Consider the following 22,363-nt stretch of genomic DNA (forward strand, 5'->3'; position numbering starts at 1 on the left):
GATACATGGAAGGCTTGAGCTTCTCGTTACACTGCCACCTACAGGTTTGGCATGCTCTTGTGTATATATACACGGGTAAGTGTAAACAAAGATCTTTTTGAAAACGGAGACGGTGAAATGTCCGTTTATGAAAATAGCCGGCCACGTGTAAACGGCGTCTGAGCTGAAGTTTTTTACTCAGAGTTCAGAGCGCTCCGGCAGAAACAACAGGCACCTAGAGACGTAAAAACAGAGAGCAAAACATTTTATTCTCATTGAAAACTGTTACGAAAAGCACTTCCTGTGTGATCTTACAGGGAGGCAGATGCTTGAAACTGGGTGTAAAGTCGCTCCTTAAATACGTTTGTTAATCACGATTATTCGTTTATTTTTTGCTGTTTTCAGCTGATTGTTTCGTCTGTCCAGAGAATACAGATGAAAAATATTCTTTGTGTTTCACTCTGGTACATTTTGCTCTGATGTTTATTAATGTGCACTGTGTTAATTTAACAGTTAAGCCTCCTCATTTTGCTGACAACATGTTCTTCCTCCCTCCTCCTCTTCCTCCTCCTCCCGTCCCCTGCAGGCTGTGCTTGGAGGCGAGGGACCCGTACTGCGGCTGGGACTTCAGGCAGCGCAGATGCACCACGCTGGAGGACAGCTCCAACATGAGCCAGTGGAAGCAGAACATCACCGTCTGTCCGGTAAGAGTGACGTCACTGCTGCAGTTACTGTAACACGGCGGTGACACATGTGCTCTCATGGGACCTGTAAGACTCAGGCGACCTGATGATGTCTCATATGTCACAGTGGCGTGTGTCATCCATGATGAATGACCTCACAGTGTGTGTCATACAGGACAGGATGTAGGAGCAGCAGAGGAAGGAGAGGAGGTGAACAGGACTGAAGTGAGAAGGATCAGATTTTACTGAGATCAACTGGATTGAATTTGAAGTGAAGTGAATGCAGTAAATGTATTCGTCTATAATCCTCTGGAAACTCGCTCCGTCTTGGAGGAAAAGTCCCGTCTGGCAGCTCGACTCTAAAACTACCTCTCAGCGGTCTGAGTGTTGGATGGTTAAATAACCGCCGCTGATGTTTGCTGACCTCGTCTCATTCTCATCATGACTGATGTTTGTCTTCCAGCTGAGGAACCAAACCACCAACGGGGGCTTCGGGCCCTGGGCGCCATGGCAACCCTGCAACAATGATGACGGGGTGGATGGTGTGAGCTCCTGCTTGTGCCGCTCCAGGTCATGTGACAGCCCCGCCCCTCGCTGCGGAGGCAGAAACTGCGACGGCCCCACCATCGAAGTGTCCAACTGCTCCAGGTGAGGAGAGGAAAAGATTTTTATATTGATCATGAAACAACAACGGCCAACACGTGTAATGACCATAATGAGTGCTGGGTGATACGGAGAAAATCAAACATCATGATGTTTTTGATTGAATACCTTTGAGACGATACTGTAGAGCTGACTGTAGAGCTGACTGTAGAGCTGACTGTAGAGCTTTCAGAAAATATTTACTCAGTGAGAGTTTTGATAAATAACCATCAGTGATGTGAACATAATGACTGAGTGGGTAAAAAGCTCATAAAGAACGGCGAGAGCAAAATCTAGGACGTGTAATCTAAAGATGGTGATTTTCACTTTGCACAGATGATACAGGATCACTGATCTTTGCATTGATCCACATCGATGGATCGTTGCGCCCCTAGTTTTAGACATATTTGATAAAATAAAGTTTTAAATTACTGAGGATGACTCGTCCAATCACAGACCCATCATATTTAGAAAAAAATAATATAATGACTACAGTATCATGAATGCACAAGTTGGAACATGTTTTTAATCAATGGAGGAAAAAAAGACAAGAAAGAAATTCTTATATTTTCTGACTCTCTGACTCTGTTTTCTCTAAAGCTTGTTTGCAGAACGACGAGGAGTGAAAACCAAACCTGCAGGTCAAAACCACAACACCGTATCTAAATCTGATTTTCATCATCATCAGAAACCAAAAACTAAAAGTTCAGACAAGCTTTAGAAGACCTCATTTATTCCTTCGTCTCCAGTGCGATGAATTATTACCCTGTCTTCCTAAAAATGACAAAGTGCAGCAGATTCAGAAATGCCAGAGAACCAGGAGAACATTAAATCTTTACACTTCCAGTTAGTTAAAGAACAGATTCTAAAGTGCTGTCGCTAGTTTATAAATTACTGAGAAGCCTCGGGGCAAAATTAATTTGAAGAATATAGATCCAGTAGTTCCCCTCAGATCTGCAGGAAGCAGTCAGACAGCAGTACCTCGGGTCAGAACCAGAACACAGAGACACTGCTTTTAGTGACTACAGCCTGATTCACACAGGACCAGCATCACCTGTAAAGATTTCACCACAAACAACCGACCATATTTCACCAAACACAGAGATCATGTGATGATATGAGTCCTGTGTGAATCAGCATCTTGTGCTCAGAGCGAATTTAAATCTATCAGAAGAGCGAAATCTGTTGGCGCCCAGTAGTTCAGTGGGTAGAATGGGCGTCCATGTACAAAGGCAGTGTCCTTGCCGCAGCAGCTGTGGGTTCAGTTCCAGCCTGTGGCCCTTTGCTGCATGTCGTTCTCCCACTTTCTCCCCTGTCACACTTAATACTCTCCTATTGATTAAAGACAAGCCCCAAAAAATAATCTTGAAGAAAAAAGGTGAGCAACATCTCAAAAGACGTTTGACAGAATCTGTTCCGTTTGTTTAACACGTCTTTAAAAGATAAAGGAGGTTAACTCTGTACATCCCAGTTAGTGGTGCTGTGTCATGGTTCATGTAAAATACAGACTTCATCTGCTCATCTGTGCAAATGTGCTGCATGAATCACAGAGCTGGGGGAGTTATATCTGAATCACATGAGTCTCATGGTTATAATCGTCATACTCAGATTATTAATTTGTCTTCTGCACTTTTCCTTTATTAAATGAAGCCATCACATCTTATTACTGCTCTGTGACTCTACTTAAACTTGTGTGCTCTCTTTTGTCTATTTGCACTTTATTTTCCTTTTTAAATTGATTTCATTGTTCTCTTCATCATGTTTAAACTGCTGTTCTGATGTCTCTGCCTTATGGAGCTCGTCTCTGTGTCTGAAATGTGCTTCACAAAGAGGCTTGGTTTGTTTAAACAAGACTAAAGCTGTGAATTATATTATATCCAATATTAAAAATGATGCATTATAATGAGAGCTACAGGATATCATAAAAAGTCACGGTACAAATTGAGGTTATGACGCACTCTGGCCCAAATTATTTCACTGCTGTGACTGAGGACATTAAAACTTTAATTTTGTAAATGAGAATATCTTTTCCTAAACTCTGATACTGCAGCAGCGACGTCCTGGCTGACTTTGAAGCGTCCACCTCAGGGTACGATTTGCGCTCTGACAGAACATGAGAAAGATCATGAACGTGAGGAATCTTATTAGAAAGTGTAGGTGACATCCGGCTCTCCTTGTGACACCTCTGTTCGCCTGTGTCTGCGGGGGAATTGGCCAATCAGCCGCACCAAGAGCAGAGCACAGACACAGAGCTTAGGCACCTTCATCCCACCGGATAGCTCCGCCAGATTTAATCCTTGGTGTCGAAATTGAATTGTGCTTTTGCAGAAAGTGGCAATTAAATCATGAGAAGTGCTACCCAGGAACAAAGCACTTAAGCAAATTGAATGAATGTTTCCCAGTCAGAATGGGCTCCCCGTGTGTGTGTTTGCATTTCTGTTTCCAGAAGCAACGAATCAGAGTAATGATTAGACCGAGCTAAAAGGCGCTTTCTTTTTTCCCCCTCTCTTTCGCATTAGAGAACATCCTGTGAAAGAATAATACTAAAAGCATTGGTGAATAATTATGCAGCTTTTGGAACCATTATGAAATAGGTTGCTAATACTTTTCCATGTGTCTGTTGCCATAGAAACGGAGGCTGGACGCCCTGGTCGTCATGGGGACAGTGCAGCACTACCTGTGGTACGGGCTTCGAGCTGCGGCAGCGTTCATGTAACAACCCGTCACCCCGACATGGCGGCCGTGTGTGTGTGGGGCCGAGCAGGGACGAGAGGTGAGACGGACCACAGTAATTATGTTCATTAAGTCACTGTCCAAACTTTGATGCTCTGGAGAGACGGCAGTGATCAGATGCGTCTGTCATGGACGTACAGCAGAACCCTCCTCGTCATGTTGGACCTGTGAGACGGACAAAACCTGAGATTTGAGTGTTTTCACTTTAAAATCGAAGGTCCAGTTTTGAGACAATCAGGTCATTGTTTTTGTGGCTTAAAGCTGGAGTGACAGGAAATCTGGAAAGGTCAGTCTGGTCGTCTCAAATAAGTCCCAGGCTGGAGTGACGTTAACTCACAGAGCCACTCGCAGGAATTAATATAGTTTACATATGTTAAAGTGTCATTAGGGGTGATATCTCATGATGTAGAGTTAAAGCTGGGTTGGCTAGAAATCTAGAAAAGGCAAAATCAAAAAGGCAGCATTTTAAAGTCCACCCTCCTCCTGCAGTTCTCCCCTCTCTATCCTAAGCTCCTCCCACCAGACGACCACAGACATATGCACACACTTCATACAGTAACACAATGTTTCCCATACATTGATTTATTTAATCTTATTTTATTATAGAGTTGCACACAGCTCATTCCCTCAGCCCCTCGTTGCCCCGCTCTCTCTCTTTATCAGATCAGAAATGAGACCAGAATTAGCTGCTAGCCACCCCACGCTCCCTCCACCTCGCTCCCCGCCACTGTGGACTGCTTCTCCAAGAGGAGAGCGGGAACCATCTTTAGAGACGGACCCTCAGTAAGCGGATGTAGCGGCTTGGATTCGGCCAGCACAAACCCTCCAGCTCCTGGTGTCACAGCAGGAGCTGGAGGCCAGAAACATTACCGCATCTAACCTGTGTAACAGCAGCAACAGAAAGTTAGCTGATCTGGTAGGATGTCAGGGCTGTCCGATCCCTGGAGCAAGGATTTACGCATTCTGGATTCAGGTTGTTTCAGCTGCTGACTGGGGGTCTGTCTCTGGAGCGAGGTGGTCTGTAGCAGCAGGGAGTGAGGTGGAGGACACACTGTGATTTGAGGCTCTCGCTAACGTTAGCTACATAAACATGAACCTGGAACCATGAACATGAAGTCTTTGGCTCCTGTTAGCAGAAGGCTAAACTGTTAGCATCATGTTGTCTCCATCTTTGAAACTCTTCACTGATACTGACACGTGTTTTATTTAGTTTATTGTCAGACTCTCTTTCAGACTCTGTTTGATCAGTCCGTCTCTTTGTTGGGTTGCTCTGCAGTGGAGACAGTTGTTGGCAATGCTGGAACAGCAACTTTCTCTGCAGGATTCTCCTCCATTCAATCAGGCTTTCACTGAAGAGACATGTGCACGCAGAGTCTCACATTACGGCTGTAATTTCTAAAGCCTAAAAACAGAGCCAAGAGGAAGAACAGGAGTCTAGTTTTCTCTCTGACCACTTGAATTACAATATGCTCAAACTTTATGATGGGATTTGCCACAATGACGCCTAAATTAACCCACCCAGCTTTAAACTCTGGTTCAAGTCTGGAGCTCCTTCTGAGTCCGTATTTTTGTCACAATCCTCCTCCTCCTCCTCCTCCTCCTCCTCCTCTCCCCCACCGTCTCCTCAGGTTCTGTAATGAAGGCGTGTCCTGCCCTCAGCCGATCTTCTGGTCCCCGTGGGGCTCCTGGACCAAGTGCAGCACTGAGTGTGGGGGCGGCGTCCACTCCAGGGTCCGCACCTGTGAGAATGGCAACAGCTGCCCAGGATGTGCACTGGTAGGAAACACACACAAATACACACCTAGATAGACACACACAATAAAACATCTGTCAGCGTAGAACGACCTTGAGACGTAAAACCTCTCTCTCTGCCTGTGTGACAGATCAATCAGGCTCATCAGCAGGTATTTATTAGATTGAGGACAGATCAGACTCCGATCAGAGCAGAGACCTGCTGTTTCTGTAGGTCTGTGAGAAAATGTTAATCAGTACGTGTTGGTCCTCTCTGTGTGTTGGAGGCTGGACTTAAACAACACTTTAATGAAGCGAGGGCAGAATTATTACAGAGGTGAACAGATGATAAACGACAGCAGAGATACGCACATGTCAGATTTCCTGGCCTGACCGTGAATGTCTCAGCTGGTGTCAGCACAGTGACAACGTGTCCACATTTAGATCGTTGTTTACCAAAAAATGTCATTTAAATGTCACGCAGATCCTTGACGTCAAAACAAAGTGTCACATGTCTGTTTTTAAGTGAAAAATGTGGGATGATTTATGTCACTGTGACGACTGATGGTCTCTGGGGATCAGCCACAGTTCAGGTTTCAACAGAGGACGGAAAAATGTCAATACTGATGAATCTGTGTCTCCATAAACACGGCGCATGAGGATGGGTTTATTTTGGAAACAGCACTGATATATAACCTTATTTGAGTCAGAGGTCGGTGTAACACTGAAGTGTCTCAAACTAATGGACAGGTTGTGTAAATGTGGTTTGGGTGCTCGTGTTCACTGGAGGATGAATTCTTTTGATCTTCCCTCTTTCATTAAAAACTGGTGTTGTGTGGAGCAGCGACCGGCGCAGCTTCGAACGTCTCCTCCATTTAGTCTGTTTTAAATTCTGAGTGAAAGTTAACCCTCTGCAGCCCTGACGTCTCCATCCTCCTCCTGCAGGAGTACAAGGCCTGTAACCTGGAGGCGTGTCCCGAGGTGAAGAGGAACACACCTTGGACCCCCTGGATGCCCGTCAATGTGACTCAGGGCGGAGCTCGTCAGGAGCAGAGGATGCGCTACATGTGCCGCGCCCACCTGTCTGATCCCCACGAGCTGCAGATCGGACGCAGGAAGGTGGAGACGCGCTTCTGTCCCAACGATGGAACAGCAGCCTGCGAGACAGACAGTAAGTTAACCAGCTGACGGCGTCCAGCACCACGCAGAGCAGAGCTGCTATAAGATCAGTGTTATCATGGCTGCATGGCTCATTGTTTTTATAAATGGTTACTACAAACCAGTGGTGACATGGAGCAGAAGAAGTTCACACTTGTGAGCTCTGGTGTATCTAACATCAGGAGTTCTCAGAATGATGCAGTGAAATTATACGCACATATGTATCCACCATCACTGTAGCCCTGTTAGCTTAGAATGAACCACATAGCTCAAAAAAAGTGAGGATACAGGCTGCAAATAAAAATATGCAAGCTAGCCAAGACACATCATTGACTATTAATCATTAGTGTAGTTTGTCCACTCTGAATGGACACAAAAGGCCAGTGGACTGGACGCAACAGCGACAGGTGTTTGTACATCAAAGTTTTTTTGTGTTTTTCATTGAACGACAGCGTTGAGCACTTTTATCTGCCCTCATCTTGGCAGCTGATAAATGATTCTGGCGCCAGTCTGTGGTTGTATCTTCAGCTAGAGTATTTTACAGCTTATTTAAACATGGCGGGAAAAGGACTTGTTCTATAGCGACTGTTTTACATGAAGTGAAATGAAATCTAAGAAGTTGTAGTGCTCAGTCTGAATCTGAGTTAGTCTCTCCTGGTCTGAAGCTTAGGGTGATGACTGAAAGAATGAGGTCACAGATATAGGCGTCTGAAATGAGTTTCCTCTGTAGGGTGTCTGGGCTCAGTCTTTAGCCCTTTTTAAACAGGAGTTGTGCAAATTTGCAGGAAAGTCCAATCAGTCTTTTGTCCTGTTGCAGAACGCCNTGTTTCCCTCTTGCTACTAGCTGCTCGCTAATTCCTGCTATCAGCTGTTTCCTGTTTATCCACCGCCAGTGGCTCGCACGTGCAGCGTCATCAACAGCTCCTCCCACAAGTTATCAACAGACCCTCCTGTTGCAGAAGGCCGCCTCGGTCTGTTTAAACCAAAAGGGTTCCACCAATATGTCTACCCTACGAGGCGGAAAATTGAGCAACTCACCAATCCGGCTCTGTGTGTCTGAACGCTCGCAGCTGGCCGGCAAATAGGCCCAACATTCGCCGGAAATCTGGCAGTGTAAAAGGGGCTCTAGAGATAGGGGGAGGAGTCAGACATCTGGAGGGAGCTCGGAGTAGAGCCGCTGCTCCTTCAGGTTGAGGTGGTTCAACATCTGATCAGGATCCTCCTGTCACAGGTTTTCCGGGTACGTCCCACTGGTAGGAGGCCCCGGGGGCATTATATATGTCATCTGGACTGGGAACACCTCGGGGTCCTCCAGGTGGAGCTGGAAAACATTGCTGGTGAGAGGGGCGTCTGGAGTGCTTTGCTCGGCCTGCTGCCCCTGAGACCTTGCTTCAGATAAGCAGTTGAAAATGGAATAGAGTAGAATAGTCTTTCCTTCATATAAACAGTGGCAGACTTTGGTGAATATGTTACCCAGAGACAGCAACAACAGTTTTCTGATGAACAAAACTGACACAGAAAACAGGAACTAATTCAGAGGAGCACCTATAAGTTGTGTTCACCCGCTGCCCCTCGCTCACACCTTCGGATAATACGTCATAAATTAGCATCCTGTTGTGGCTCACAGCTTTAACCGAACTGATCCCAAATATCTACCTGAGGGGAGAAACACTCCTTAAATTGTGTCTTTCTTTTTTTTTTTTTTTTTTTTTTTTTTAAAGATATTTTTTAGGGCATTTTGCCTTTAATGGACAGGACAGGTAAGTGTGAAGGGGGGGAGAGAGGGGGGATGACATGCAGCAAAGGGCCACAGGCTGGATTCGAACCCGGGCCGCTGCGGCAACAGCCTTGTATATGGGGCGCCTGCTCTACCACTAAGCCACCGACGCCCCAAATTGTGTCTTTCTTGTAACATCTAAGTGAGTAGTTTTTCACCTTTAGCTTTGCATCAGTTGCCTCACACAGAGGTTCTGACCTTTGTGGACCTGGTGTCAGATCGGCCTGCTCAGTAATCGTCACCTGTAAACTGTAGTGAACTGAGTCTGAAGTGAGCTGATAGAAAAGAAAATGTGCAGAGAATCAAAAAGGTATTTTTGTGTATTTATGGTGAAATGTCGACAGGATAATAATCAGTGTCTCTGTATGGATGTGTGCACAGACACACACACACTCACACACACACTTGTGCACAGACAGTGAGCAGCAGCAGCGTGCTAAGATTCCTTCAGTAGGAGCATGACGTGGAAAGGGCGCTCCTGTTAGCTCCCCACATGCTGTTAGTGCCGGGGTCACAGTGCAACACACACACACACACACACACACACACACACACACACACACACACACAGGGTCACAGTCCACTGCTCTCCACTGGTGGCTTTTTCATGCCTCTCTCCCCTGAATCGATTACTTGTCTCCCCCTGTCAGCCTCCTGGGGGGCCCATCCACTCTGACAAACTGATGAAACACAGACAGCAGGAAACGCTGGGATGTATGAGAGACACAGAGAGGACAGACTGAGAAATATGCCTGCTGGCAAAGTCATACACACAGAGTGACTTACACTCAAAGAGTCTGCATTCTCCACCTCTACCTTTAAATTCTTTAAACTCTCCATCTGACAGTGCCGCACATATTTCTCTTCCTGTGACTTTAATCTAACCTGGAGCGTTTTCCCTGTCCAGCCCTCGTCGAGGAGCTCCTGAAGACGCCGGTGGTGAGGGTGGCGGGCGCCGGCTGGTCGTCATGGGAGACCTGGTCGAGCTGCTCGCAGAGTTGTGCTAAAGGCTACCGCACCCGACGGCGAACCTGCGCCGGACCAGAGGGGAAGAGCACGCCTGTCGCATGCCGTGGGTCACCTGTGGAGTACCAGGACTGTAACGTCCAGGCGTGTCCAGGTGAGTGAGGACACATCAGAACCAGCTACATTCATGCTCACTTATGACTCAGTATTTTATTTATTCATTTATTTATTTACTTGTTTGTTTGAAGTGGACCAAACCAGTGATTCATTACAATAACACAACATGTACAGTAAAATACAGGCAATGGCTGAGACAAAGTGGAGACCACAATAAGAACAAAAATAAAAATTTAAAAATGAAACACACTCAAAAACAATTTTTCTTAAAAAAGAAAGGAAAACAGGAGAGAACCAGTTTTTAAAAACACCCAAAATACAAAAATGTGGCTTGATGTCAGATTTAAAACCTGACTCAGCAGAGACTCTCATGTAGACGTGTTCAGGCTGCTGGTGTTAAAATCTGGTGGATAACAAGTCGCTCACATCAGGTTTTTGACAACTGAGAACTTTCTGTTTGACAGTAGAGCATTATTGCTCGGATATTATCCGCTACAGAATACGTATATTTAGGTGTAGAGGCCCAGACACAGCAGAACGACTTCGGAGAACTAGCAGCAACAAAGTGTCTGAGCCAAAAAGTTGCACGTGAACGCACCACAAAGACTACAGCCAGTGTGAGAGGAAATAAGTCTCCACAGCAGCAGACGGCGGTCGTCTGTGTTCATCATTGAAAAAGGGAAACAGGAAGAGCGTCTTGATGCTAGTTAGCCAGTTAGCACATCAACAACACAATCAGAGCATATTTACCGTGCGCCAGTGAACAAGAACACAAACCATCAGGGAACGTTTCTGCTGAAGAGAAAAATAATCTGACCTTATGGAACAAGTTGGTTTTGGTCTTTAGCTCCTCCTTTACTCAACTCACCTCTGTTTCTCCTCTCGTGCACTAAACTGAATTTATGATCAGAGTGATTTCTCTGACTGACGGGCTGAACTGGCCACAAAAAGCCAACACAGGCCGACAAGCTGCAACTAGTGACAGACACTCACCAGCAGGCCAACATGGACTGACAGCCCACAGTCAGCTTCGTGTGTCAACGCATTAACATGTTGTTAAATCAGTAAAAATTAAGATTTTTACCCAAAAATAATTCATATTCATAAATCATAATTCATAAATCAGCCCTTAAACCTGTCAAACACTGCTGGAGAAATGACAGTTTGTAAATGTTTTTTACTTTCAACATATTGTACCACAGTAGCNTCCGCTGTGAGGGTCATAAGGACAGAGGGATGTCGTATGCTGTAAAGCCCTGTGAGGCAAATTGTGATTTGTCATATTGGGCTTTATAAATAAAATTGAATTGAATTGAACCTGTCACCTTAAGTCTAATTTCTGAAACATTTAAACAACCTCATGACTAAAGAGTTGACTGAATTGTCATGGACTCTCATCGACAAACATTTAGAATTTTCGTTGACTAAAACTATGAAAGATAAACATGACTAAAATGTGACTACAACTAAGAGACAGAGATGGAGATGGAGACGCAGAGAGGAGGAAGGTCAATGGTGGTAGTAAAATACTGCTGAGTGGATCATTAGCTTCATTAGCTAATGGTTAGCAGCAGCTGCAGCCGAGCACGAAGAGTCCTTGGACAAATGAAGTTATCTATTTCAAACTCCTCATCAAACCATAATCAGCTGACCCGGGGCTCTGCTGACCACAGACTGCTGCACTGACAGGGTACACTTATTACACCAGAGCCAGGACACACACACACACACACACACACACACACACACACACACACACACACACACACACACACACACACACACACGATGGCTGGCATTAGATAAAGGCCCTCTGAAGAGCTGCTCTTTAATATTCATGACTGCTGCCTTATGAATGAAGGATTCATGATGGGATGGAGCAGAGCCGCTCTGTGCTGTCTTTAAATGTCAGTTGTTGGTGTCTGTGTGTGATTATCTTAAACAACTGACACGAGTCACCTCAGGAAGCTGAGGCAGAGCGGCCTTGGTTACGTCCCGCTGGGAGGGAGCCAATCAGGAAGCCTTTTGCCGCGAGTGTCTCAGTGTGCCTGTCCCGCGTAGACGCTCAGGTGAGAAGGACAAGGCCGTTGACAGAAGAGAGAATGAGAGCAAAATAGTAATTGATGATGAGATTAGAGAGAAGGACAGAGGCAATATAGATCGCTGTGGAGATTGAAATGAATAGTGTGTGTGTGTGTGTGTGTGTGTGTGTGTGTGTGTGTGTGTGTGTGTGTGTGTGTGTGTGTGTGTGTGTGCAGACACTGAGTCAGTCAGTAAGTCACAGTCAGTCTGAGTTCAATTATAAGTTTCATTTAAGAGCTTCTGACCTAAAATCAGTCCCTTACGTAAACCTAATGTACCGACATGATGTCATTGTTTAACATGGCGTGTTGGTTAAAGTGATCCTTTCACCACAGAGCTGTGTGTTCGTCCTCACGTCACCTCTCATGTCAGATGAGTCCAGTCTGTAATATAATCAAAATCAGTTCAGTCAGACAGCTCAGAGACCGCCACATTGGGAGGGTGTGTGTTGTAGATGACATGTGGAGAGTGACGTATGACGTGTGTGTGTGTGTGTGTGTGTGTGTGTGTGTGTGTGTGTGTGTGTGTGTGTGTGTGAGCTGAATGCCTGAGCTACCTCGCAGGCATCGCTCCATCTGTGAAGTCTTCTTAACAAACTGCATGTCAGTAACAAGTCATCATGTGACAATTAGAAAGCTTTTTAAATCTGTAGTAGCAGGTCCACGCTCAGGTGCTTTGACACAAGTCCAAGTCCGGTCTCAGGTAGGAGTGCCTCAGTACCAGGAGTTCAGTCGTCGATACCACAATAAATAAACAAAACAATAAATCCCCTGTACTTCAACATAAAGTCCTTTATTTAAAGCATTTACATGGCTGGTCTTTGTGGTATTTGTCCCGCCCCTCCTGGCTGGATAAAAAGTGACAGTGACGAGCTCAGCATTTTATCCAAAGTGGATATTTTAAACTCTCAGTGACCAGAAACAAATCTCCAAACTTGTTGCACTCTGTGAAGAAGAGACGCTCAGCACCTCGTCACACTGCTGCTGTTTGTAGAAGAGCGTAAAGACTGTAAAGCTTCAATGAAAAGCTCAGTGTGGCTACACAGTTTGAAAAATAAACACCTGCCTCAATTAGACCTGTCCGGTTGCCAGGCAGTTCATTTTTTTAATAGAGGTTTTCGGATGTTTAAAAGCAGGTTGTTGTCTTCTTCAAATTACGTGTTCGTTCTTTGATTACCCTGTAAATTTAAATATTGCTTTAGTCTGTAAGAGTCCGCAGATCAAAATATTCAAAAGTGTTTTTCATAAAAAATTAATCCAAGTTGTGAGGATGGATTCAACAGGATGAAGTGCGGTTGTGTCGGTATGTCGGGGGCCGTAAAACGAGTGTCGTGTGTGCTGGATCAAATGAATGATCCATGATTTATTAATGTTATCTGAAGCCTCATTTTTAAACAGGTAATATTCAAACTGGTTTAAATTAATAATCTGATGGTATCTCCCTATCTTTGCTGAGCAACAGTTTTGAGTGGAAAGAATTAAAGGCCTGTCCCAAATATAGGCCTGTTGAGTTCAGTGATTAAAGTGAATAATATCCTGGGCTACTAACTGAAGCTTTACGGTACAAGTCAGCTCTAAAGTCAGAACTTAACCAGGTCAAAGTTCCTGTGACTGAAGTCTCCAGCTCTGCTGTTAAATCTGCTTCATCTGATTCAAAGTAAAGTTTGTGGAGTTTGTGAGCAGCCAAACAAACAGCCTGTAGAACGGGTCATTGTGAACATCACTCAGCCTCACAGGAGGACGGGCAGACTGTAAGAGAGTCATAAAAGCAGCTGTCAGTCAGGTAGGTGGGTCGCTCAGTGAGTCAGACACTCGGCCAGGTAAACAGCCAGTTAGTCAGAGAGTCAGTCAGGCAGAGCGGCGGCTGGCTGTGAGAGCTAGTCAGAGTTAAGTGGCCACAGCCTGCTTCACTCCCAGTGTCACACTAATCCACTCTGCTAATAGAGTTTTCTGCAGCACTGTGACGTTACCTGGCAACGCGGCCACTCTCAGTCAGTCTGACGGACATCAGCCACTCAACCACCCAGTCAATTAGTCAGTCACGCTCTTCTGATCAGATCAGAAACATTAACAGTCCCCATGGAAAGACTGAAGCGCTGCTACAGAGGTTCAAAGTAAAGACACAGTGGGCGAAAATCAGGAAGAGACTAAACCCCCAAAGAGACATTTAAAATGACTATAGGACATCAGACATGGGAAAATGTACAATGCATCATGTTACACCATAATACTGCTCAGTAAGGACCAAAGGAATGTGGCGAAGAGCTCAGGGTATGACATGGCCGAGTGTTTGTGGGACGTGCTGGTAACCCCAGAGGTATCGCAGATCCACGGTGAGGCGTCTTTGGATCAGACTTGACTCTGACCTGTCGAGACATGGACACAGGACCTCTCAGGGTGACATGGTGTCTGGCATCAGGGCGTTGGCAGCAGATCCCTTGAGTCCTCCTGCTGTGAGGTGGAGAACCAGCATGGATGCTCGATCGTGTAGGAATCTGGGGAATTTGGATGGCAGGTGAACTCTTAAGCTCTTTGTCACATTCGTCGGGCCGTTCCTCAACAGTTTTAACGGTGTGACATGGTGCTGGAGGAGCCACTGCCACTTGGGAGTGCTGTTACCATGAGAGGGTGTAGTTGGTCTGCAATGATGTCAGGTGGCCTCCACATGAATGGCAAGACACAAGGTTTCCTCACAAAACTTTGCACTGTAACGAGATAATTAATGTTACTGACTTCACCTGTCGGTGGTTTGAATGTTTTGGCTGATGGGTGGATGCAGTGTGACCAACATCAGAGCCAAGCAAGACAAAAACAAAACTTCACGAGTGAGAATGAGAAGAAAAAGAAAACTTTGAAGAGACAGAAAGTGTCTGCAGGACATCCATAATTTTTTCACAAATGCGGTGTAGTCTCCCCGAGGCCAGCGCCACCAGCTGGACTCCAATAGGTTGGTTATAGCCTGTCAGGATTAGCTTCATCCGGCCTGGTGATAAAAGTTCTGCACTCGGCAGCTTTTCCCACAGAATTACAGTCTGTGTGTGTGGTGGGAACTGACCGAGGAGAGGAGGGAGTTCTGGCTCTGTGATCACAGAGCAGGTCATGAGTTTCTATTTTCCTCAGCAGCAGTTTGTTGTGTTTGAGTTGTAGGATGGAGAACTGATCAGATGATCAGTTTGTGGTCAGATCAGTCAAAGATGATCAGTGGATTAGATAAGAGGTGCGGCTGCTACAGAGCAGAGTGAAGGCAAACTTTATGACCCAGTGACGGACCGCAGGGTGGATTCATCTAACGTACGTTCATTTCTTTATGAATTAAAGAAGAGCTAAATTTCACTTTTACTTACTCTGGTGTTTTCCTGCTCCGTCTGTGCTCAGAGAGTGTGGAGCTCTGAATTACCAAACAGTTTTTATATTCCAACAGAGCTCCAAAATAACTCTCCAGCTCCAAAAATAGAAAATCCATGTGGCGGCAAATACTGATGTCATGGTGGGCCGCCACAAATAAATGATTGTGTGAGAAACCCTGTTTGGGTGATATTACAGTACATTACGTACCCACTGCTTGGTCAGACGACGGACACGACGATTATGAACTGACAGTGCAGCAGCAGCAGCAGAGTAGCAGGTAAAAGCATCACCTATCACATGATCAGAATAAGGAGAGTTCAAAAAAAGACGATGGCGGAGGATTTGGTGTCAAAGTGAAAAGCCAAAGCACCTATTTGGTGATATTTTACCTGATAACGTTGAGGGTAGAGCAGTTGGAGGTGTGCAGCCTGTCTCCTGCAGCTCTGTGTTTGACAGCTCACTGAACGCTCCGTCTTGTTTTATTGCCCCCTGAAATACTTCAAACTGATCCACTGTCAAACAAATGCCCAAATGACTGTTGTCTTGTTTTGTAGACACATTTCTGATACTCTCACCTACAAACACAAACTTTATATTAAGTCATGTCATGTTTCACCAGTTAAATGTTTTAAATGTTCAGTTTGCATCAGCAGTAACTTCACACAGCGCTCTGCAGAATCTGAGCGTCATCAACACACATCTTTTCTTGTTAAACGTCCAGTGTAATCAGTTTCACCAATGTTGTTACCAGTTTATTGACCAGTGGGAAAATGTCCTCACTGTGGCGTCTATAGTCTGCACACGCTTAAATGAATTAATACATATTCTGTGTCGAGGTTAAACACATTTTGGGGTACATCCAGCTGTTGCAACAAATACACACAGATAAACAGAACAAAATCAAACTAGCAGAGCTGTTTACTGAGAGCAGGTCCAAGTCTGTCAGAGTCATCTCATGTCCCAAGTCCTCATTAGCAAACTGTAACGCTGGGTTGAGACTTCACAATATCAGCCTGAGTATAGCCCGACACGGCGTCGTACAGTGTCAGCTCAGATCGTGAATGACAATGAGTGTCATGCGCCATAATCCATCGTTTTATCCTGTGTAGTGTGTCATAGTAGACGACAACCGACGCCACGTCTGGGACGCCACACGACGTCCCAACAGAAAGTCTAGCATGTTTGATTTTCTTTTTGTCTTCCACGACTTCTCCCGTCACAGCCATCACTTTGACCAATAGGAACACAGAGCGATCTGTTGCCATGGAAACTGTAGGACAACAACAGCCCAGCCTTTTAGATATTTCCTGTAGGGACGTTAGCACACAGAGTAAAAAGGAAACAGCAGAGGCACTTTATCAACCCGTTGAGTACTGCCATTAGCATCAAGCTAGCAAAGAATGTTCTTTCTTCATAATGGAGGATATAAAGGAATCAAACTCACGGATAGTGTCTGGGCCTTTACTCAGCACAGCTGCAGAGGCTACCAGCTGCATCTCAAACACACCACACCATTTATCATTCTGTTCTTAGTTTAATCAAACTCAACACTTCCTGTTTCTGTTTCAAATTAAAAGCTGAGAGAATCCCCTCATTTTCTAAAATGGCTTTTATTGTGAAACATTTGCAGGAACTTCCTGTGGAGGATTCAGTGACTTGTATAGTTTGCATGCGGTACTGACACTTTTTATGTTACTACAGTAACAGATCAGCTGGAACATGAACAGACACAGTGACTGACATAAGAGTAACAATAATAGGACCTGAATAAGATGATGACATCACGCACATCGTGAAAAGCGACCAGTGATGATTGGTCGTGGACCAACACGTAATCTGTCATGTCTGTCGGCCAAGTCACGGCATGACTTTATGACTCTCCAGTTGTCTAATCTGACGTAGTCACTGTCAGAACAGACAAACATGGTGTAGTCAGAACCCGGCAGAGCTTGTGATGCGCTTCTTTAAATCCTGACCATTAAAATGACCATTGTTTGTTTGTTTGTTTGTTTATTCCAGTAAAGGGTGCGTGGTCCTGCTGGTCGTCCTGGTCTCAGTGCTCGGTGGGTTGCGGCGGCGGTCACTACCAACGCACACGCTCCTGTAACAGCCCTGCGCCCACCAGCGGAGGTGACATCTGCATCGGCCTGCACACTGAGGAGGCCCTGTGCAACACACACACCTGCGACGGTAAGGTCACACACACAAATCCAGAATCTAACTGCGCCGTGCCTCCGCTGCTCCGGGTCCTTTCATCACGCCTCCACGCAGGCCACCATCTCCCACACCGAGTCATTTGTGTGTCGTCCCGTTTTCTAAATTGCGTCTTTCATCTTCTCCTAATGAATAAAGCAGGTCTTAGATACGAGGAAAGATAAACAGAGTCCTGCTGAGAAAACAGCCCGGCCTCCCACCATGTCGTGTCCTGCTGTGCTGCTGGAGCGCCCAGCGCCATGGCAACCTCTCTGGAAAGCTTTAAAAAGAGATCGACCTGTGATGTCGTAATGAACATATGGAAATATTACATAATGCGTCTGAAGTTCTGAATCCTTGTGAACGCAGTGTTTCCCACAGAATCCTGTTTGTGGCAGCAGCTGCCTGACGGAGTGGGGGGTATGTGATGAACGACCCCGCTGACTGACGTCTCACAGTGACGTGACGGCAGTTCAACACAGGCTGTTTTAAATACAACTGGTCTATCTAGTAACATTTCTCGCCACATACAGGAGCCATTCCACTTGCTCTTCCTCTCCTTGCAGGTCTCGTACTCACACAACCCTCGGTCTGTTCAGACAGTCCTCTTAAATGTGGGCGGGGTTGTTGTCACTCACTGCTCCGTCCAGCACTCGCTGTATTTCCTCATCAGCGGTGACACAGATGGAAGTCTGCACCTGGTTTATCGTCCACAGAACGAGGCTGCACGTCCACATTTTCAGAACAAAATAGAACAGGCTGCAGTGAGAGTCTCTCTCCATGGGATATTTAAATAGGTACCATGTCTGAAGGGTTACTGCTGGTTCCACAGGTACTGGACTGAAAGGGTTTGGTCGATGTCCAACTTTCTGGATCTTCAGATTTATTTACAGAACGATTCCACGAAGGTCTGATCTCCTCCGCTGCCTTTTTATACTTATCATTTAATTTTCGTACATATTAGACAAGGACAATTTATGTTTCCATCAAGCGTACTATGGTGATAAACAGACTTTAGTTTGAGCTACACAGAGTACAGAAAAATTACATTAATGATTTCAAAACCAACAAATCTTTCCAAAATTACTGCCCCAGTTACTTTAGATTACGGCTGGCACTAAATCTGATTTTAAATACACAATTATCGTTGTTCAGGATAACAATATATAACCCAAAAGATAATGTCTCCAGCCAAAACTATCACCGGTGCAGAGGCAGCGATACAGTGCACATTTTATTATCTAATAATGTTACAGAGGACGTCACATATATTTTTTACATGAGGCACTTCACCTGCCTGAGCAGCGGTAACTGGGCTCAACCCAGGACAAGTGTTTGAAATGTCGAGTGCTATGACAGGAAAAAAGGATTCAGTGGACACACATGGCGCCACCAGGTCGAGCGCACCCTGCTCACTGTGGCTGATTTAGTTAACACAGAGAAATCATGCAGAGGTTATTCACCCACTGACCAACTGATTGATTGAAGAGTTGGTCGTATTTCAGTCGACAACATGTTCTTTGCTTGATTACAGCCCACAGAAATATCAGACGATAACACAAGAAGACCTGTGGGAAGTTAAGTCAAACAGAAGCTGCTTTGACCCCAAAGTTTGGTGAAAATAAATCAGGTGTTCTGATGGTTTTCAATTTGAAGGTTAGCCTTGCTTTTCCCAGAGTCTCACACCATATGATGATGAGGTGTGAGATGTGTAACAACGCCCTCTGTGCCCCCCCCCCCCCCATCTATTCCCATTCTGCTCCACAAGGACACTGAAATATTCATGAGAGATCTGCTGCTAATCCACTGGAAGACAAAAAAAAAGTCCAGCCTGAGAACTGAAATAAGAATTCAGAGTTTAATATCAAACAGCTTCAACGTTTTGTCGCCTTGATGTGATTTTCATCTTTTCTTTATTCATGTTGCTGGAAAAACAAAAATGTCCTGGACAAATATTCATCGTCTGCGGGCGTGTGTGTTTCAGAGTACGTGTCCGCCTGTGTGTGTGTGTGTGTGTGTGTGTGTGTGTGTGTGTGTGTGTGTGTGTGTGTGTGTGGTGACGGCTTGTAGTGCAGATGATTTCTGCCTGAATTAAATAGCTGTTTCCCCTTAACTGTCCTTTTCCTCAGCTGCTTTTCATTATGAATCAGGCCGCCTGTCATTCACAGGCAGAGTAACGCGTACAGTCGGCTGCCCTGGTAATTACACACAAAGACAGGAAAATAGCTTTTTTTTTCTCTCTTTGCCGAGATGCTAATCAGCCTCCTTTATCAGGTTAATGTTTTCCTGTTTGACGTGGACCAACACGTCCCATTGGGCCTGTGCCGATCGACTGTCTGCTAACAGCCTCTCCAGCCCCGATCCGTCTCTGTGTCTGTTGGTTTATTGACGGGCACAACATCAGTCACCTATCGGGGTCCTCCCGGTGCCGCCGTCCTCTCTGCATTCATAATTGGAGGCACAGTGGCTGTCAGTCACAGGGATATTTGATGCCCCTGTCGCAGGTCATTTGATTAAAGTTTCCAGCAGTAATGGAGGACAGCAGGAAGGACTGAGGGGATGGAATACTAACGAGGAGCCTCAGGCCTGATGGCGTTCCTTCTGACTCAACAGTACGATCACGCAGGTCGACCGAGTGACAAAAATAAATGGGAATAAATGAAGCAATTAAAGCGGGCTGTATTGGTGCACGGTTATTAAACATGTTTGAGGTGGCCGGTGTGTTCTGTGTGTGTAGATGGTTGTGCGGCGAGAAGGGAGCAGATGGTGGAGACAGAGCAGCCTGTCGGTGAGCGCCAGACTGATAGGAAAGGTAAAGGAGGCCTGTCCTCTGCCGCCACTTGGGCACCCTCTGCCAAAACTGCACACTTGAGAGCACCCTGAATAACAAAGCAGCTTTTTCATCAGCCTTTCATTGCAGTAGCCTGTGCTCCTTTACTCTGTGCTTTTAGATCCAGGGTGAAAGAGTGCAGCGAGTGCATGGTTCAAAGGGAGACGCTGAGAGTTGGGAATTTTCTCTTTCCTCTTGGGTAGGAGCCTTTGTTTACTGCTCGGTCGGCTGCTGCGGGGAAACGGCACTAAAGCTTGGCTCGGGAGACAAACATCTCCGCTATGCACTAAACAAACTCTCCACGGGTTTACTCTTCCAATCCTGTTTACATCACAAACACTTTGTGGTGTGTTTGGGCTGTTTGGCTGGCCGGGGAGGTTAGTGGCCGCGGGCGCTGACAGCTTGGGTGGGCGCGTTGGTTTCCAGGACATCCGGGTTTGGTGTGGCTTTGTTTTTTTGTCTGGGTTTATATTGATTGCTTTTTGTTCTCTCTGTGTTCAGGTGGCTGGATGGCCTGGTCGCTGTGGTCGGCCTGTGATGATTCAGGATTGCAGATGAGGAGTCGGGTGTGTGGCGCTCAGGGCAACACCCCCTGTGTCGGGAACAGCACTCAGCGCAGAGACTGCAATGAAATACCTGGTGAGTCGGTCGGGTGGAGCTGCTGTGGAAATGTTCAAACTGGTTTGATATGAAGCCAAAACACTGGACTGGAACAATGAACCCAACATTACCACCAGGTCTCCCACTTGACTCAGCAGCTGCTTCTGAATGGAGCATAATGACACCGTGTCCCAACAGCGAGCCAGCGTCTGGCTGTGGTGTCACATTGTGTAACATTAGTGCAGAACGCTGAAGGGATCCGAGTCAGATCTGTTTGTCTCAACAGGTAAAAAAAAATTAATGTCTCAACGTGTCAAATGTGCATTTAGACGACAGAGAAGGCCCTGTTAACGACTACATTTCTGATGTCTGACGACATTTAGAAGATTAAAGCTTCCATGCCATCAGTTGGTCAGTCTACTGCGTCTGCGTTGTGGTTATGTGGGCTCTTGTTAGTGGGTAGTTGTGGCTGCATACCTTTCACCTGTTTTCTGCACAACTTCAGTTTAGTATTTGGACGTTTTCTGTCGTCTTAATGACGTTCCTCGTGCATTGTAGTGTTATCACACTGAGCAACAGGAATACATGGAAACAGGGTGTCCGACCAAAGTAGAGTCACGTCACGACCAGCCAGCCTCTTTTATCACCGTCACATCCAGAATATTAAGCACTTTTAATTCCTGAGAGACTGACAGTAATGTCTCCATCTTGTCACCCTCATAAAACACGTGAACTTTCTAGTAAACAAGCACAACGTGTGTTGCCCCTCTGCCTCCCACCTCTACTGAAAGGCTTGTTTGTTTCTAAACAAACTTTATGTTAATCATGTTCTCATATTGCTTAAACACAAGTTGGATTTAGCTCCGTTTTAGCTCAGACAGAGTCCTGCACCCACCCATAAAGCTCCGTACCAGAACCAATCTGTGACCTGTCATTATGTGTAAGCCAGTCCCTCACATGAAGCTGGTTCTCCGTCTCTTTGACTGGATGGTGAAAACATTCAATCACTGCCGGGTTAGGAAACATGTTAGCATGCTCCTTCCACCACCATCAAACCTCCAAAGGATCCGAACTCCATGTAGGCTGCCACCTCATCCTCGGGCTGCAAAGTGCCATGGCTGGAGTCCTCCATGTCGGTGACCAATGTGACCACGGGCTCAAAGGTTACACTGGTGTCACTGACTTTCAAAATAAAAGGAACTCAAAGTATTATACAGATACTGCACATCTTTTTACTGTGTTTTATTCTGAAAAATATAAAATTGATTTTTGTTCTCACCTGCTGCACGCCCACCTGGAGTTCATTTTTACCTGTGAATTAATACATATACCGTAAAACTCGGAATATAAGTCGCAGTCTAGTTTTTAAGGTCTCAAACAGGGAAAACAAGGTTTTATATTACTATTTGTTAATAAAAACGTTATACAAGTTATTCCTACACTGTTTCCCTTTATTTTTAATTTGAAACACATTCAAAACACAATAACCTCTTAAGCAGCTTTGGTTACTTTTCAGATTGCAATT

At 45.5% G+C, this 22,363-nt stretch overlaps 1 protein-coding gene across 3 annotated transcripts in view; it reads left to right on the forward strand.

Annotated features, from left to right (window-relative positions):
• Positions 1-22,363, forward strand: part of sema5ba (sema domain, seven thrombospondin repeats (type 1 and type 1-like), transmembrane domain (TM) and short cytoplasmic domain, (semaphorin) 5Ba) — a 270,795-nt gene that overhangs the window by 235,526 nt on the left and 12,906 nt on the right. For all 3 annotated transcript variants that reach the window (XM_050049434.1, XM_050049435.1, XM_050049433.1), the window contains exons 13-20: positions 566-683; positions 1,126-1,310; positions 3,934-4,077; positions 5,666-5,813; positions 6,714-6,939; positions 9,611-9,823; positions 17,235-17,405; positions 20,740-20,877. In XM_050049434.1, coding sequence (XP_049905391.1) covers positions 566-683; positions 1,126-1,310; positions 3,934-4,077; positions 5,666-5,813; positions 6,714-6,939; positions 9,611-9,823; positions 17,235-17,405; positions 20,740-20,877 — 1,343 coding nt within the window. The remainder of the gene's footprint in view (positions 1-565; positions 684-1,125; positions 1,311-3,933; positions 4,078-5,665; positions 5,814-6,713; positions 6,940-9,610; positions 9,824-17,234; positions 17,406-20,739; positions 20,878-22,363) is intronic.

This window comes from Epinephelus moara, chromosome 7 (assembly GCF_006386435.1).
Source record: "Epinephelus moara isolate mb chromosome 7, YSFRI_EMoa_1.0, whole genome shotgun sequence".
In the NCBI taxonomy this organism is placed as follows: Eukaryota; Metazoa; Chordata; class Actinopteri; order Perciformes; family Serranidae; genus Epinephelus; species Epinephelus moara.